This window comes from Malurus melanocephalus, unplaced genomic scaffold, assembly GCF_030028575.1.
Source record: "Malurus melanocephalus ecotype Western Australia unplaced genomic scaffold, MMel_1.1 scaffold_718, whole genome shotgun sequence".
Taxonomy (NCBI): Eukaryota; Metazoa; Chordata; class Aves; order Passeriformes; family Maluridae; genus Malurus; species Malurus melanocephalus.
In genome coordinates, this window is record NW_026623950.1 from 191681 (window position 1) to 211606 (window position 19926).

General features: G+C 41.4%; 1 protein-coding gene across 1 annotated transcript in view; it reads right to left on the minus strand.

Moving 5' to 3' along the window:
- Window positions 1–9785, minus strand: part of MYBPC1 (myosin binding protein C1) — a 69386-nt gene extending 59601 nt beyond the window's left edge. Inside the window, exon 1 of the mRNA XM_057384543.1 lies at window positions 9761–9785. Coding sequence (XP_057240526.1) covers window positions 9761–9785 — 25 coding nt within the window. The remainder of the gene's footprint in view (window positions 1–9760) is intronic.
- Between the last annotated feature and the right edge of the window lie 10141 nt (window positions 9786–19926).

Here is a 19926-nt window from a genome sequence, read left to right on the forward strand (position 1 = left end):
TGTTTGCAGACAAGTTGTGGGGGTTTGCAGCAGTAAATCAGCCAGTGATATATATGAAAAAAGCTCTTGGAAAACACGACAGCAAAATGCATTTATGATGCTGTTGTGAATTACAGTCACAGCTCACGGCATATGGTCTCTAAAAAAGCTGTTGGGCAAGAGAGAAAACTTCATGGCAAAACATGGAAATGCAAAACAAGGGCAAAGAAAAAGGGGCRCAGGACAGAGGTCAGATTTCCCCTTTAAAAATAGGGCTAAGGAAAGCTTAGATGAGAGATTAGTAAGGCTGGAGGGAATGCCATGGAAAAAATGTCATCAGGCATCTGACCCTCTGTGCCTTCACTGCTCTCTGCATCTGTGGGGGAGTGGCAGCCACAGTCTCCTTTTGAATTATGCTCTTCTTTGGGTCTAAAATAAGGGTTTTGACCTAGATACTATGTTCTTATAAAACCACAGATACCAAATGTGCTACAGCGTGTGTATGTATATCTCCATCTACATGAGGATAACAGCATGAGACCCAGAAGCTATTAATTCATCAATTACTCCATCTGCATGGCATTTCTCACGTGGCTGTTCCTAGATATCTCAAGCCACAGATATTCTCCACACCACCAGGAGTAAGATTTTCTGTAATTTTCTGTGGTTTTCTGTAATTTTTGAGGGAACGATGAGTTAGTAGTACTGGAAACCAAGAAAGCTGTTGGAAAAAAGGATAGAAATGCAGTTCTGTGTACATTGAGGTGTGCAAAAATGCTTCATTTCAGTTCAGAAAGCAGTAATAGGTCCTACTACACACACTCAGTCAGCTCAGACTGGTAAGAGGAAGTTTTTCTTCCTTCTAGGACTGTTAGAACTGGGGTTGGGGCCATAATTGGCGCATTGCTTTCCCACAGAAAAGATCTCGTGGCAGAGAGCTATGAAAATAAATACAAAAATACCTGAAAGCTGGGATTCAACAGCTGTTCAACAACTGCTTTACTGCTCTTTCTAGTCCACTAGCACACTGTGATATATGAGTGTCAAGGAGTCAGACCTCTCCCATCAACTGAGTCAATAAACTTTTCATTTGGGGTCTCTTTCAGTTTTATTCAATTTAATTTCATTACAACTTCAGGGCTTTGAGAGAAGGAAAAATCTCAAATAGGCTTTTGGAGCAGATTTGCAGGCTGACTTAGCAAAGCATGACTCCCCTTTGAGAAAAAAGTCAATAAACTTTTCATKTGGGGTCTCTTTCAGTTTTATTCAATTTAATTTCATTGCAACTTCAGGACTTTGAGAGAAGGAAAAATCTCAAATAGGCTTTTGGAGCAGATTTGCAGGCTGACTTAGCAAAGCATGACTCCCCTTTGAGAAAAAAAAATTGATTGTGCTGTTGTGTGAGTTGCTTTTGCTCAAGCACTGCCTCTCATTTCCATTCTGTCAGTTCAATACACACAGCAAATATCTCACAATTAATATCTCTGCACACAGAACTAAGATTTATAGATTTATAAACAGAAATCTGTAGGATAAAGGAACCTTCATCTACACCAGTGGTTGACTGCAACCCACCCTTGGCACATATGACCAAAATTAGGGAGTTATTCTGGGCCTGCAAAGGGATGATGGGTGTATTTTAACTCAGATMCATCTCAGGAAGTGCCACACCACTACCAAATAATGCCTTCAGTTCAAAAACACCATCTGATCCTGCAGAGAATGAAATTAGAACAAAACTTTTTGTGATAATCACCAGATCAAAATAACTTGCTGGAGCCATCACATACAAGGACAACGGCCCCAGGAAGTGGATCACACGCTATTTTCAATTAATAATAGGGCCAGGGAGGGCAAATTATGTAAGAACTATTTCCTATTCTCCAGGGAAGAGAGAGCAAGGACTGGCTGGAACAGGACAGGACTCCCTTCTTGCTGCATTGTTTTTACATTTTCGGGAACATGGAGATGGCACGTGGAGGGGCATTAAACTCTGAAATAATTATAACAATTAAAAATTTAACTGAAATAATTTATCCAGCCCTGCTCCCACCACCTGGCAGAAAAAAACACATGCACTGACCGACTCACAAACTATTATATTTGTGACAGCCTTTCCTGAAACAAAAAAAAACTTAACTCAGTGGCAAACTTCACTCCATGAAGCAACTTTTAAGATGGTGTTTTCGGTTTTTTAAATATTTTAAAAGTTTTCTGAGATTCTGTCATATTTGGTTTTCTGTTTAGCAACTTTTCAGCATTGCTCCAGGAGGTCTAATGCCCTGAATTAACCTCCACCTAGCACTGAGAGAGAGCAGGGCATGCAGTGTCTCTGAATTATGATATCTAATACTATCATGGTTAACTTTGTCACTTTGGACTGAAAATGCACATAAAGACAATTTGGCTAACCAGGAGAGAGGGTCGTGGGTGTGGCTGGTCTTTAGAAGAGGCTGTTCTAACCCATGTGGATGTTAGGCTTCCTGTCCTGGTCCCACTGATCCTGCTCTGAGGATGCTGAGAGCAACACAGGAACAGGGAATGGGTGAGGGAATTTGGGGAGAACCCATTCCCTTGGGTGTAGGCTGCATGTTTTAGGGTCTGAGTGGTTTCTGAGTAGAAATCTGTCTTCAGAATGCTTGAATCCAGAGTAACTCTCTGTCCCTCCAGCATCCCAGGAAGTGGTRAAGATCACCTAAAACTTTCACCAAAGCACTCTTGCCAGAATGGCTTCCTAGGACATCAGATCCTGCTGGACACAGAACTGGAATTTTGCTCTAATTCACTCTCTTCTCCAAGCTGCTTCATCCTGGCTGAGCAACTGCTACTCCAGTGAGCTCTGGGAGCTAAAACCACACCAAGCAAATTAGGGAGGGTAAGTTCCAGAAAGAGGAATTCATGGAGTTTCCTAAATCTGCATGTGTTTTGTTGAACTCTTTGTAGAATATTCAGAAACACTGTATTTTTTAACATAAAAAGTGCTTTTTGCTCATGGGTGCAAATACCACTGATGTAACCAGTCCTTCATCCAATGGCATGAAGATGCCAGAGGAAGTGAGARTAAGCTTGTACAAAAAATAAAGAAGATGAATTATTATTGATTTGAACAGGAATGTCCCTTTCTGTTTCCTCTCATTGAAGGAAAGTAAAAATTTAATTTTGGGTTGATTTAAACACTCAGCCGTGAGTTAAAGCATGTTGATGCCTTCTTACAAAAAATAAAACAAGTAAAAGCATCAGATTCTTCAAAATAACAAAAGAATGGCAGTGGAACCTTAAAAAATATTATTTTATTTTTATCAATGCATTAAGCAGATTATAAACTACAGATGGGTGAACTCTTCTGTGCTCAAGGAAATCTGGGTGTAATGTGCTCCTTTATTTATTGGGGAAGAGCATCTGAGTATCACTTGTAAAAAATAATGGAATGTAACCCTCTCCTGGCTTTCTCACAGAACCTCCCAAGGCAGAAAATCCTTAAACAGCAACTGAACAAATCATAGAGCAGCCTGCAGATTTATGGTTATGGTGCTCAGAACCAGGGAGATACATCGATGTGCCTACACTGTGAGCTGGAGCCCAAGCTGTAGTTACCATCAATGGAATTAGATTTTTATTCACCATAAATTAACTGTTTCTGGCTCAATTTCCACACCCATATGCGATCAGTGAAGCTCTATAGAGTTGCAAAGTTACCAACATTTTCAATAAATTGATGTGGGCATTTATCTCAGGCAATTCCTCTCTTCCTAAACATTTAAAACACCCCCCAACCGTTCAGACCAAACAAACAAAACCCGTTGGTGTCACAAAATGATAAAATGATGGGAGAAAAAGGCTTAGAGCATTGAGTCTCTAACAGCAGTGAAAAAAGAGAAACCTCTGTTTGAAGCCTTCAGAAACAGCATTTCATTTGGGATTGAGAGCAGAGAGGGTGAGCTGGGTGGGATGAGATGGGGCTGTTTCTCAGTCCCACAGCTCCTCAGACTCAAGAGATGTAACTGTTTGCAGTGGGATTGAGAAAACTCTAAGTACAACTAAAATTAACAATCCTATCCACTTGTAATCTTCATTTTACAGATTTTTACATTAAGGGCCAAAGTCACATTAGTGTCTGAATAAGAACAATCCTTTTTCTTTTTCATTCTAGAGCAATTATTAAATTCATAATTTATTACATTGAATCATTATTAAATTAGAACCTTAATTTACTGGAATCTCTGCATTTCCATGAATGATGAGTCTATCATCATAGTTTATGCCTGTCCCAAGGGAAATTTCCTCAGGTAATTTATTTTCACACTTGATTTGCTCTTCCCCTTTAAAGAACACTCTGGATTTCCTCTGATTGAACATGAAATACATTCCATGACTTATTTTCCAAGGGCTGTTGCTGTGTTGGGCAGCTACAAATGCTTTCACAACTGAAATCACGCCCAGATCTCTCTGCTATTGTTTTGTTATGCAACCACCTTGTTTGGTAGACCCTTGAAATTAATATAAAAAAGTTAATTCAGTTTTTTTTTTTTTTTTTTTTTTTTAAAGGGGGAGTACTGCAGCATGGTGGGGTTTTTTAGAGCTCTCTTAAAGCGATATATTTAGGAGGTATGAGGGGAAAGAACTGGGTAGGCCTTTATTTATCTTCCCAACAGGTGCAGTATAGGGAGGCACAAAGGCAGCATTTGCTAAATTCAATTTTGCCAAGTACAAAGCACTCCCTTATCTGCTGAAAGACTGTTCCCTGCTTTCCTCCTAAACTGAATGAKCTTCTTTTTTTTAGTGTGACCATATTAAATGTTTTATTCGTGTGCACAGATGCACTGATTTTCACGCAGGGTGGACAAGCTTTCCAACTCAAGCAAGAACAACAGCGAATAAGCCAGATCAATCTTGCTGATTTAATTTTAATACTTCTACAGCTGTATTAAAATAAAATCAATGCATTGAATAAGAGAGAAGATGGTCAATGCAGCGCCTTCAATTTACACCATAATAAAACAAAACATGAAAGTTCAAAGTTAAATCATGGAGATTTTTCTTTGCCAGCACGAGGGGCAAAGAGTTTCCAGTCAAATCAAGTTTCAGTCAACTCTATTTGACTGGAAAAGTGGTCGGAAACGCAGCAATGATGGAGGCTGAAGGTCAAAGGATAAATCTGAGATGCTCTGGTATCTCAGGAGGAAGTGTGGCTCCCACACTTGGAGCAATGGGAGGGTAAAGGCAATCCAAGAACATCCCAGCTCCTGGTGCTCAACCCAACCCGAGCGGGAGGAGCRGCTCCGCGGGGCCAACACAGCCCACCCTGGCGGCTCTGGTTACAGCACTGAGGCGTAAAGTCTGCTTCCCATTTGAGGAGGGCTTAAAGTTTATTGGCTAGAGGTGATGAGGAGAAGCTTTCTGAAGAATTGAGAGGGAAAATCAGAGGAGGGGTTGCATTTCGCTGTTCCATCATSATCGAAACTCATTTACCTGCAGCTCGACTACAAATGATGATGATGGAACAGCCTGACTTTGAGTGTGATTTGGCTCTGGGACTGAAGGGTTTTTAATGGGAATGCATTCTCAGGGCTGCAGAAGGGCAGTGATGATGGCAGAAGATGGATGTCTGTGTGCTTTTCTTTTGCAACACTCTGCAGCGAGGGGAGAGCAGCTGCACTGCCATGCCTGGTGCCATGAAAAATTGTTATAGGAGTCCAGACTTCTGCATGGAAATCACTGAACGATGTTGTAAAATGTTCATGTGCTGGGATCCTGAATTTTCAGGAAAACTTTCCATCAGCAGTTTTAATTTTGACGCAAGCCAAATTTTTACAGTGTAGCAGAATTCCCCTTCAACTTGTTTTTTACCAATGAAAAACTGTCTAGCCTTGAAAATATGGTATTAAAATAAATCTGACTTTAATTAGCTCTTAACCAACATTTATGCTTCTTTTCCCACCGAAATGCCGCTCTGCATGTCTACTTCTATGATTTATATGACTTGTATGACAGTATCTGTTATCTTGGTACACCAGACAGTCATATTTAAAATTTAGAATATTGCAAATATGATGCAAATATAACAACAAGGAAAAAGTCCTACAATGAAACAAAACTAATTGTGTTTAAAATTAAATAGAAGTAAAGGCTTTTTCCACTGGGYGTCTTCAGAGGCAGCAGTGTTACCATATCTCCAAAGCAGTCTCCACTGATATTTATGTCTGTTTACCTCCTTTCACAAATTCCTCCATTTTTTTTTACAGATTGTTCTTCTGACAGACAGTGTATGAAAGCAGTTTCCTTCACAACTTTTACAGCCATGCTGTTTATAGATTGAATAAAATTTCACTAAAACTCTGTCTAAAGTAGACAGAGTGATTTTAATTTTGATTCCTTGCCAATATGTGGATGCTCCAGGCAGCATCATTCACACAGAGCTTGCAAACACTGAGAAAATGAAGTTGGCAGACATTCTATAAATGCTTTGGCTCAAAATTTGGAATGGTCGCTTAACTCGTGGCCATGAGTTATTTCCTAGATTGGGGAGAATAAATAAGGCAAATTTACAGAGCTGCCTACTGGGGACAGACTTGCACCTGTCCCTGTGGGATGATGCCCACAAATAGTTTGAAAAGGTTGCTCTTGAGAGACTTGGCACTTTTTCAAAAGCCTATCCAAATGCCATGGCCTGTGACAGCTTAAGAGGGCACCTAATTAATGAGCTGCTCTTATTAAGAGTATTGGTCAAAGGAAAGGGGGGAGAGGGAAGATTGACTGAGTGAGTGCAATAAATTGCAGGAAGTCATTATCCGAGGGAGGGCTGCTTTATTAATCACCAGGAAAGCCAAAGGCTGTTAAATTTAAACGCACTGGTTAAAGTCTTTGTGGCAACCCAATCACACCCCAGTCACTCATGGATGGAAACTTCACCTTGCACATGCATTTTGAGCCAGATGAGACAAAACTTGTACAGCACCACGACCACCTACTCCAAAGAACCTACAGCTGATAATGCACACAGGACTCGACTTTTTGGGAGCACCAGAAAGGCCTTAAATAATTAGTCATGGAAGCCTGTTTCTCCAGTGACAAATTCCATCAGGCTGAAGCTCTCCAGCAACCTCCTCTGAGCTGAGTGGTGTGTTTAATTTGGTGATCCTATTTGTTAAGAGTGCTTTGTGAGGCTACACTCTCACCAAGTCAGGAATTTTCTCACTTTGTTAATCTAATAATCTTAAAATAGCTCAAAGAGCATTTGGCCTGAAAAAAAAAAAAATCAACCTGGGAACTTGCTATAGCACTGCCTTTGAGAAATTGAGCTATCTACCTCAGAGACTGCAGTGATGAAAAACCACAAGGCTGAGGTTTTCTTAACCAAGTTAAGAAATTGTGATTAATTGTGATCAATTGTGATTTCCCAACTACTTGCTTATCTGTGCTGCTTTTAAGTGGCAGGATCTATGGAAATGAGGAGTATGGGATATATCCAATAGGTTCCTTCTTTTGGAAATGTCATAAGAACACTGCTTGGGGGCCCAAGTGATACAGAAACCTTAAAACTCCTTTTTTCCTCCTCTGCTTTCTGCTGTAGCCCTCTGACAAGCTCGCCAAAGATTTCCCAGTGGTAATTTACAGAACTGGTCAGGCCAAGGTTCAYCTCTATCAATTAATTGCCTTCAAGCCTTGATGCCTTGGACATGGCCATAAGGACAGGAATTTGATGATCATGTGATGATCATGTCTTACTGGTAGAGCTGGGAAGAGCAGAGCTTGTATCAGCAGCAGTGTTGTCCCATTATTGGTACCAAATTCTCCTGCCACTAATCACATTTACTGTACCAKTACTGTCACCAGCTCAGGTGAGTTCTAGGTCAACAAAAAACAAACTTTAGGAAGCAACAAATCCCTGAACTATGATAATGTAAACCTGTTACTCCCTTGAAATCCTGGCTGCAAATAAACTGGATGCAAAAAGGAATAACCAGTGTACAGCCCCATTGTGTCCCTTCTCCAGAGCTCACCACTACTTGTGAATTCTATTAATTTAACTTGTGAGTCCTAATAATATTTCAAGATATTTTAGATCCTGAATACAGGCTCCTCAAAAATCACCTTTGTTCCACAGTCAATATAACATTCAGAGCTGCTAAACTGATTTTGTAACACAAACACGGAGCTGCACTGCTAATCACTGCATTGCAAGAACATCTTTGAAACAATCTAATTTTAAACAGAATAAGAAACATGAGCCTCCAAACTAACTTTCTTCAAAGCACGTATCTTTTGAAAGCGCATAAATATTTTAGGGTTGGGTTGGGTTTTTGTTTTTTTTTTTTTGAGCTGACAGCCACAGAATGCATTCTGATTAAAGTGCATAATACCCAGTCAAATAACAGATCAAATAGAAAGGACACTTAATACATGTGTAAATAATTTGAATTACAAATCAGACACTCTAGAAGGGGCTTGGCTCTGGCTCTGATACGGAGGATTAGGCTCTTGTATTAATACGTGCATTTGGTGCAGCTATTTTCAGAAGGATACTTCATCCATCATTGTCCTGGAGCACTGAGGAGGGCCAGGGAGTAAAGTGATCACACTGGGCTGTCAACACTGCTTGCTTAAGACTCAGTCGTGCAAAAAGTTTAATTTTCATGTGTCCCCAGCCGAAGAAGGTGCAGAGAATGAGCAGTGTTGCTCTGCTCTTGCCTTCCACAAAACCAGAAAATATTTCCCAAAAAAAAACTTGTAAAATGTTTGTGAACTTGTAAAAAGCCAATGCTATCGAAAAGTCACTGTTAAATCCAATGCACCTGTTTAAGCTACACACATTGAGCTTTCAGAATTGAGGAGAAATAAATGCAAATTAATGATTTTTATGATTTCCATAAGATTATCTTATAGATTAAATCCAGTTTTGCATTTGGGAATGTGTATGGGGACCTGTGTGACTAACTTTCATACACTAATATTTGAAAAGCATGTAGAGTCTGAACATTATGGTTTTGCAAAAGCTCTTTATATGGTCAATGTCAAAAAATAATCATCAAAAAGTCTTACCAAAACATATGGATTTGAAAGAAAAATACAAGAAGAGCTATAAAAATAATGTAAATAGAAGACAACTATGTAGCTTAAATTTTCAAAATGATAGAGAAATAAATATTAGCTTTTAAAAAATTATTAAATATTAGACTCTGAACATTTTTCACTGTTTTCCTCATAAAGTCATTACTGGTTTTAACTATCCTTTTGAAGCATAAAATTATAATAATATCTGTAATGTGACAGAATGAATCATTCCGGTTCGAACTATACAGAAAAACTTACTATCTTCTTCACTTATGCATCAAAAATATAGAATATATTCTCATCAGAACCTTAAAACTGTTTCATAAGCACATCCTTCCCATTCAATAATTCTCAGCATATCAATGTCCTGACTCTTTAAACCACATGAAATGTTGATTCCCTCTTTTCCAGAGTTTAGATAGCTTAGAATGGAGAAGCCACAAATTGCACTACAGATATCCTGCAGTTTTTAAAAAATGAACACAGAATTTGCACAATCAAGTAATTTCTCAATATCCATTCAAAGTCATAGCTTGTTGTCTAAAACAATTTGTGCCTGAAAGAAGTTTCTTAGTTTAAAAGGATCATGATCTAATGATGTTACATGGCTATTGTTCTTAATGCTATTTGTGCCTGATAAATGTGAGGTGACCTAAAAGGGTTTTTGTGCGTGCGAACTCGTAATTCCTGTAATTCAGAAGAGCCCAGGCAATGTTCTGTCTGTGCTTACCATCCTTCTTGGTGGGTTCCGGCATTTTTACGAGGATTCTTTATTCCCAGGGAGTTTCAGCCCTTCAGATGCAGCCAGTAGTAGCCCCAAGTCCAGCGGAGAGGGTGTGAGATCAGTGTGACAAGCAGAGGGTAAGAAGAATTCCTCTGCTTTATATACTGCAGCTGAAATATCAATCAAAATAGCACCTCCTCTCTTTTCAATGCAAACACTCTGAAAATTGACAGTTATGGGAAACCCTTCACATCTGTTGTCTGCAGCCTCTGCTCCCTTGGCTTTTGGAAGGAATCTGTGCTGCATTGCATGGGGCTGATGAGAACATCTATAACTTTCTAAATTCGGCCGCACAGCTTGCTCCCTGCGTCCCTCTCTGTAGCATGCTGACACGTATGCACACGCAGACAGGGGCTCAAAAAGTGGCTGCCATGCTATTAAAGAGCCCCTCCTGCCTGCAAAACTTAGAGGAAATGCCTGTGTGCGTTTATGCCTCTTCCCACARCACAAAAGTGACAAGTGGGTACAGTCAGCATGCCTGCAGTGAAACCTCATTTTCTTCCTTTAAGAGAACATGGTATGCAAAGACAGAGTGAGGAGCAGAGCATTTCTCACTATTAATGAAGAGAAAAGGATTATTGTGTTCCTGTTTTCATCAGTGAAGATCCTCTATATCCCTTCTGCTTACATTTGCTACACTTTCTTGGGTCCTTTCCCTGTAGTCACTCTCGTTTTGGCTCTGTGATGTTCCTTTCAGCATGACTGATTCATTAACTGGAGAGATGGCTACTGAGAGCTGAGATATTCCCTTCTTCACCCATCCAGGAGATCCAGCACTGCTTGCCTTTGCCAAGGCAGGAAACCAGACGAAGGAATGGAAATCCTATCTGCAGCACACGCACAGAACCACTGGGTTGCCCCCTTCTTAGGCTCCCACTTAAACCACGAGCATGCAGGCAAGAGAAATGCAGGTCAGGTTAATCAGAGGGTACTGGGATTTACTTTCTCATGCTCTTTTAGGATTTTGAGACAAAACTGTAGTAATTAGCCCAATAGATGTAGTGGTCCTCAGAGGTTTCATTGAAAGACATGTTCATACCATTATCAGGTATCAATGAGAACTTGGCTGCCAGAAAGGCTTCTCAGTGTATGAATGCACCCAAATGTTATGGAAAACCTATTTTACATTTTTGAAAAGGATTTGGAGATGCAATAGCAGTTATGTGCCTGGTTATTCTGGAGTCAGTGCATGGAAGTTTCCTCTGCAACCTGTTTTTTCCTGGCTATTTAACCCTTTATAAAGACTAGGCATTTCATTCCTTTTTTAGAGACCATCATCTGAATTTTTCTGCTCCACTCATTGTGGTGTTTATTATTTGACTGATTCATGTGCCTGTAAAACACAGAGGTAGGCAAGACTTCTCCCTGCAAGAATTTAGACGAGGATTACTAAAGCTGAACTTCCTCCTTTGTGTCACATCACTGTCTAGGTAAAGCTGCTGGTAGCACTGAAATAATTCCTGTTCCTGGAAAGAAACCCTGGAATGGTGACTGGGGATTTTGTCCCTCTGTGAGAATGGGGTATAAACAGATCTGATAACAAGGCAGAGATCCCTTTTTTATTGTTCCCCTTTCCTCTGCCCGCCCCCAGGCACCAAACCCTGTGATGGTTGGAACCAGAGGGGGATGGAGAGCAGCTGCTGATGCTCTCCAACACGGTGCTTCCTCAATGCTCCCCCTTTGTCAGAGGCAAAGGTATTTTGCTTTGCATTCTCCCCATCACGTGCCAAGAGGTGCTGAGAGCCGTGCCTCTGGAGATTCCTGCTAATACAAACAGGATTAAAGCGTGGTCACACTCCAGGAATGGTGGGTTAGAGAGGACCTCCACGGCAATCCCACAGTGAGAAAGGGCTGCTGGCAGGTGCTGATCCTTTCAGCCTTCCTTTGCAGCAGGAGGGAGAAGGATTTTCAGGAAGACAGAATCTGATTCATAGTCCACCTTTATGCTGCTGAATAAATCAGAGACCATTTGCTGGACCAAGTGAAAGGGTGTGGTTTTCATCTGCACAGCAAAACTTGTTCTACATCCTTATTCATGAGACTGCCATCATAATGGGTAATGTATCATGGATAATGGGTGATGGATGATAGAGAATGGAGAATGGAGAATGAAAAATGGGTAATGGGTAATGGATAATGGATAAAATACACAGGAAATGGTTACTGGACATGCCTGGGTTGTGGTCAGGTGTAGGTGAGAGAATTGTGGCTGCCCCAAAATAGTACCAGGGAGCACCAAACCATTTCCCAGGTTTGTAATCACAGGACAATATCTGAACTCACTCCCTAGCCCTGCTTCATTGATGGGTCTAGACATAAGCAGAAAAATTAAATTGGCTCTATAACCTCTGGTAAGCAGGAAGGCACAAAGATTGGTTATGAGTAGAAAAAATCATGAAATATACCCATTTGCCTTTGTGTTCATGGAAAGATCTGAGCTTCACCAGGTCTGTGCTTGTAAGGGCCAACTGTGAGTGCAATCTCTTCAGCTGCACAAGGTAAATTGCAACTGTGGAGCAGCAGCCATCCAAAAATTTGCTAATCCTTTCTTTCTTTCCTACCTTTACATCATACTTGCATAATTCATTGCAGTTCRTGCAATGTTCTCATTTACTCTGATAAAAAATTCCTGTGCTGCAATTTTCCTGTAATGTATTTTTTAATGGTATGGTAGTAGATGCCACTGATTTAGACTGTGATGTCTCAGTGCACCTTAGCACTAACACTGACAGGGAAAGTAGTTTATTTCCTAAGTAAGCAGCCCACATTTTATTTGTGTCAATCTAATTCCCAACTGAGTCCATGCCTCAAAGCACCTACAGGTATTTCATACTCTGATCTAAGACCTAATAATTTCAATTTATTTTTCCCCCTGCCCAAATATTGTCACAACTGTGACCCCATCTTGATTGTGCTGTAACAATCAGTATTTTGGTGCTGCTGGGACTTCCACTCTTACACTTCTTTTCCACATTGGCAGAGTGCATGATAGTCATCAAGTTTATCACTCTGTAGAAAAGATGAGTCGATTTTGGCCAGCAGTGGTCCAGGTTGCTTTAAGACTGACAAAAAAAAAAAAAAAAAAGAAAAATACTGAAAAGAAGGAAATGCCTGGTGGTCATTTCTAAGCTTAGAGAGATCACAGAGATGACTAAACACACTTAAAATTACCCATCCACCCAACCTGCACATTCTCTGTCAATAAATGCATTTATCTATTGATTTTATGAAGTTTAAATTTTTAAGCATTCTTTTCCTGCCATCCTGGCCTGCTTCCCTTTTTATGGCAACCACTCACCTGATTGGATTGCAGTTCATCTTGTGAGGGAGCTGACAAGAGGAAGCAGTTTACTCCTCAGTGCTGAACATGTGGTATTTGAGCAAGTGAAAGGGCCATGAACCATCTCTGGACTCATCCCCAGCCCTGTTCACCCAATGACTGAGCCAAACCTTCACAGAAATTCTGAGGTGGAAGGAGCTGAGCTCCACCTTGTTCTCAGCCTTACTCCTGATCCTCAGCAGACAGAACCACAGGCTCTGGCACCCCCAGCCATTCTTTCATTAACTCACACTGGTGCTAAAGCCCCCTTGCTTGCACATCTCTGGATGGAATGTCCCTTCTCAGAACCCGATATTCTCCCTCCTCACATTGCCTTGTGCCCTTATGTTTTACCCCTCCCCAAAAGTGAATGTCTTCTGAACAAAATTTATCCTCAGCGCAGCGTGGCTTTTGTGTGTCACCACAAACCCTCTTCCTCCACCACCTCAGGGGCCAAACATGTGAAACTCTCTGAGCCTTTCCCTTCCATGCCTGCCTCAATTAATCTTCTGTGCTCTTTTTCCAGAGCATGACTGTCCTATTTTAACTCTCTGCAGCTCCTTGAGCAGTTTTCAAACGGCTGCTAATCAGGGAGTCAGATAATTAAATCATTCTCTCCTGCCTGTTTTTAATAAATTCCCTTGGTCAAACATCCAGACCCACATTTGCAGTTGCAGCTGCTGGATCTGCATCAATAACTTTGCATTTGCTGCTATTTCAAGGACTGAACTCTCTCACTTGYTTCAGTCTCTGCTCTATTGAATGCCTGTCTGCTTGTTGCCAGAGAAAAATCTTCATTTTGTCACCAAGCCAAAGGATCAGAGCACTCCCAGGAGATCTSAGAGACAAATCCTTAACCAAAGTATTTGACCAAATGGTAGTCGTATGGTTTAGCTTTAGGTAGTTCTGTGACAGATCTTTGTGATCCTTACAGATCCCTTCCAACCGTAGATTCTCTATTTAAAATATTCCCATTGGAAAATTGTATCGATATTGAGAAAAGCTGATCAATTGAAATAAAAATGGCAGGCAAAAAGGTAGATGAGAATGGTGAAGGATTCCCAGTCCACACAGAACAAAATGCTAGTGTTTGTTTATATTAAAAAAAAAACAGCATTGTGAGTTTTTTTTCTTAATAAAGAATCCAGAGATTTGAAATCTCATAGAACAGAAAAAAAAATCTTCATCAGCCTTAACATCTGGAGCTTTGGAAACAGTCATTTGCAGGGTCCAAGAATGAAGGATGAAGAACAAAAACCAGCAGCAGATGAGCTTCCCCTCTCATCAGGAGGAACACATAAAAGCATACATTTATCCAGGAGGACACTGGAATGAGATTTGACAATGTCCAAGCCCCATCCCAGTCCCAAATCCCCTCCCATGAGGCAAAAGGATGGTCAGGAAGGAAAGTTCCTGTAACACTCCATGTTTGCAGCAGAATTGCATCAGCAGAATTGCATCAGATGGCATTTTCTGCTCCAATTCTGTCTTTGCCACGTGGGCTCTCTGCAATCACACACAGGACATTATAGATTCTGGAGAATTTATTTATTGTTGTCAGTGATATTCGATACCTGCTGATAATTTTTTCTTTTCTACCAACAAAAATAAAAAATCTGTTATTTCAATTTTGTACCATGCTGGCAAGCAGAAAGCTGAAAGCATGCAAACAAAAAAACGCTCAACAAAAAACCGCAGAACTTCTATTTTTGCAAGGGAAGAGTGTCGTGTTTTAGAATATCCATGACTTTTTAAGTCCTCATCTAATTTGTGAAGGCATTCCTTTTTGTCTGCCACCTTCCTTGTGCCGATGAAAGACACCTGCATTTACCTGGCCAGCTCATTTAATCACAGCCTTGCACTGCAGGCTTGCCAGGATAAAAAAAAAAAAAACCCTGTCACGCACTTGGCTTTTCTGCCATGTAAATGAGATGTGACCTTTGTTAAGAAATACTTTCTATATTGATGTAGCGTCCACAAATGGGGCCTTACTCTATCCAGCAAGACGAGGGAAGATTAAACTCTAAAGCCCATGTTGAGGTTTTTTTTTTTTCCAGGGCAGTCGGCTTGGAGACACTTCAAGGCATGCACAAGATGTCGTTGACAGATAAACACCACTTGCCAGCTTTACCTTGTGCCTCAACGACCCGCAGGGTGACATTACTGTGTAAGCAACACATGCCCCGTGGTGTCCTGTGGCAGGSGAGTGTTTCCTTTCTGACAGTAAATTCCAGCGCTCTGAGGGACTCGGCACCAAAGGCAGAGTTGCTCCCTAGGTCAGAGCAGTGGGAAGAGGGAGGGAGCAGATTTTTTTTGTCCACTGCTCGGGCAGGGAGAGTGAGAAAGGAAAAGTGATGGGAGCGTTGCCACTGCTCTGCAAGACAGGCTGACCTTATTTCCCTCTGTTTTTAGGAGGAAATCTGAAAGATGACCTTGCAGCCAGGAGAGGAGAGAGGCTTTGCAGCCCAAAGGTGAAACGGGGAGCAGCTCCTCACCCGAGCTATACCTAGGTAAGCCAGCCCCATGCTGGGTTTGCACACTCCAATTTGCTGGGATTTGTCTGGTTGGGACTGCCTGATGCTGGATTTGGAGCTGAGGCTTCCTTGGCCATGGTTTGACCTCTTCACTGAGCACATGGAGTTCCCTCAGCAGCTCCCCAAGAGCACGTGGTTTGTCCCAGTAGATTATGGAGTGTCACACTGGGACCGTGTGTCCAGAGCTGGCCTGGGATGAGGCAAACATCCCTTCACCACCAAAAAACAAGGGCTCTCATCTTGGGCTCCCTCTCAGAACTGCAATTTGTTGGTTTTTTTTTTTTTTTTTCTGATATGAACATAGCATTTCACCACTGATTCATTTTATTTTCAGTTTCATTTGATATATCTTATTGGCAGTCTGAAAAATTTCCAAAACACGGCTCTAGAAATTTAGCCCTGAAAAGTCCTGAAATCCATAACTATCCCAGCAACAGCAGAGATTTTCCCAAATTCTCTTTTCCAGGTCTGTTTCCCTACTGGTGTAAGAGACCGTACTAAAGATCCGTGACTGTCTCACGATTATCGATGTACACCCCAAAAACCCGAGTGGAAGAAAAGGGGGGGGACTCTTCTCTTGAAGGGGGTCCGAGCCGCAGCTTCTGGGACAGCGAGTCCTCCCCATGCATCACTGGCTTCTGTTTAAAGAACATCCCCTATTCTTTTCATGCCCCACGAATCTCCATCAGGTCACCATGCCCAACTTACTGCACACCTGCTTTGGGGAGGGGAAAAGTCCGAGCCAGTTCCACGTGGCCGACCCATGACYTGCAACCCCCCTCCTGGCCTGCAGCCACTCGCTTTGAAAAAGACTATAAAAAGTCTCCCCCGAGAAGACCCCGCGGAGATCTCTCCCAACAGACTGATGACCACCATGGGACCTCGGAAGACCTCATCAAGCTCTGTTGGTAGCTATATAACCCACTCTCTCTCTCTCTCTCTCTCTCTTTCTCTCTCTTTCTCTCTCTTTCTCTCTCTCTCTCTCTCTCACCCTCTTCTATCGCAAAATACCCAAATAAATTGTTCCTGATTATTTGAAGCATATATATTTGCCCCTCGTTTTCTTTTGCACTCTGAGATTCCAAAAATGAACCTATCACGACCCCCGCTTAAGTCAAGCGGATCGTGACAAGTGGTTACCCTGAACATGTTTCAGTTGCAATATTCTGCAGGTACCTGTTGTACCCAAAGATGCTCACCCTCCATTATAGGAGATACTTGCACAAGTCCTCCAAATGAAAGGATTAGAAATATATTGATATTTTAAAAAATCATTTTTATTTTTATGCATTAATTTTAGCTATTCTCCTTTAGAAATTTAAACATGTTTGATTTACAAGTTTTGCTCTTTCATTGAGCCAGATGTGTATTTAAACTTAACAGAATGAATAAAATAAACCCAACTGTCAAAGTTCATTAACATTTAAAGAAAAATGCCCAAACCCCACCATGAAGGGGCTGAAAGCCATGAAATTAACTATTTGATGGCCTGAAAATATTTTGAAAGTGGCTGTTCCTATTCAGATCACACCATCTCAGGTAACCTTTGCATTATAATGATCCTATGATGGTATTTAATAGAAATACGTTCAATTTTCAGGTGTCTAAAGGCGTTCAGGCAGATCATCCTAAGCAGCTTTTTAAACTGGCACATACCTTAGTTCTGTCTTGGTACATTTSGGTTGATATCCCATTTTTTGAGCTCATATTCCTTTGCTTCTTTTGAGAACCTGTGGAGTGTGCACTGGTGTCTGTTTCCATGGTAGAACCTTAAATCTTAGCTACTACTGTGATGTATTATTGTTGTCTATAATCCCTGAAAGAAGCCAAACAGATGGAATACAGCCAGATGGAATAAAAGGTGCCAAGTGCTGGGGCTGGTATTGTCTTGTATCAATTAAATCAGTCATTCTTAGCATAACTGCAGTGTGGTTATAGCTGGATACACTCGGATAATCAGTTTGAATTTTCGTGGTACAGTTTCCTGACACATCATCCAGTGCTGCTGTGGGCTGCTGCTCTCAGGATGGGCCCATTCTCCTTTCCCTTCTCTCTTTTTTTTTAGCAGGAGGATTTGTTCCCTTCCTCATGCAGGAGGAGCCAGTTCAGCTCTTTTGGAGGTGCTTTATTCCTGCTGGCTGAAGCGATGCCCTCTATCAGCCCCGGGATCACCAGACATGAGGAAAAGGAAGCTCATGGCAGGAGAGTGGGACTATCTCTCCCAGCTGCAACCTACACACACATAGTGTTAAGTTTAACAGGAAATTATATCCTTGTTGTGGCCCAGGCCCACAGTTTATAAACATCCACTTCCTATTCTGGAAGACAATTGAGATACGTGTGAATTATGACGTATTGATCTCTTGATTGCAGAAACAYCTGTTGCGTGGAGAGATTTTCTTTAATTTATCCAAATATTTTTTTTCTTTTTTATTGGATGAAACAAGGAAAATTTCTTTTAAGCTTCAGTGAAMCACTGGGGGGTCCTATTGATTCACTGAGGAGAGCGAGCATGGCCTGCAGGGGACACGACTGAAAAGACAGAGCACAAAGCAAACCTTCAGAAATCAGCTGTGAATCTCCACCCTGGTGGAGGCTTTCACCTTCTCACTGAAAGCCAAGGTTTATCCAGTGTTTGTCACCTGCTCCGTGAGCCTGACCAGCCCACAGARCTTTGCAGATCCCGTTGAACTGGACAGATGCTGGTGATTTTCCTTCTTCCTGTGTTGGAGATATAATTAAAAGAATGACATGACCCCTTTGTGCACTAACAAATGTCATATTTTGTGTAACACCCTTAAGCTGAATGACAAGAATATGGCGGCAGCACCCTAAATTAATTTATGAACACCTTTTGGCTTTAACATGAACACAGTGCCTCTCCATGCTTGCGTTCCCAAAGTCTTTGTAACCTCTGGATCAACACTGAGCTGGATGTCTTTTAAATAAAAGATGAGATTTCCTTGGGAAAAACCCTGTGTGTAGAAGATTCTGACTCAAAGTTTTTTGACATCATCCAGCATTAATTTTAAAGATGGGCTATAACTGAAAATGTTCCATGCATCGGTGAGGTTGAAAATGAAAAAGGTTAGCAATCAGTTAGCAAGGACTTACTGCTTTAACTAAGTGTCACAAACAGCTTGGTGAAAGTAGGCCAAACAGATTGGTTAAAACAGTCTGGAAAGAATATTTTATATGTGTCATGGTTTTACTTGGTCCAATTTTTAGTGGTGGGGAATGGGATCCAGAAACTGAATGGGATCCAGGATCAGATGGCTGCTGAGAGAAGTTCTGGGGGGTCTCTCCTTCTTCTTCTTCTTCTTCTGAAGGAGTCCTACCCCTCTCCTGTGTGTAGAGCCAATCCATCATTTGCTCTGGGTTGATGGACAAGCTGCCCACCAGGCCTAGACCAACTGCACAAGCTGGTTACACCTCTGTGATGACGTATTAAGTACTATTTAAGGAAGAATTCAAAACAAGATAGATGCGGCCACCATGTTTAGCTTAGGTTGATAGCGTGTAGTTTTAGTATCTTGCACTGGAAAAAAAAAACAGAGCAGGAGGGTGAGGAGATGTAAGAAGAAAAATGGAGACCTAAAGATCACAGAACAGTAAGGAGAAACTGTGCCCTTACTGTGGTTCTCGAACATGGAGGAGATAAGTTGTTCTTGAAAAGGACTATTTCCATCATATTGAGAGAAACCTGTATAGAGAAGTAAAGCGACCTAGCTGCGAGAAAAAAAAMCCCTGGCCTTTTGAGGACTGGATTAATCTGACTAGAAGCCAAGACAAAGAGAAGAGGTTTGCTCCCCCACGAMGTTTTGATGTAGAAGAAGCTGTGTTTTGTGTTCTGCCAGGAGGTTCGTGATAATCGGACTCACGTCGCTGAAAAAAACAACATGGGCCTTGGAAGGACATTTCTTTTCTTTTCTCCTGCGAGGTAAAGAAATTCCTTTTCCTGCTATTTAGCAGTTACACATTGACTGTTTCTCAGAAAAGATCTACTCCCACAGCTGGGCTGTAAGAATGTTTTCTCCTCTACGCTCAACGACAACTGAGTGTTTTGATCTGTGTTAGACTTTCATTCTACTGCCCCCCTGTGTGTGAGGGACAACATGGGAGGGGTGGAGAGGGGACTTGGAAAAAGAGACGGGTCCCCCTGGAAAGGATAACGAGTGTCTTAAATTGTCCATTTTATTTTTTTTCTTCTCTTTGTAAATATCCCTATCTCTGTTTTCCCACCCAGTGCCGTAATACTT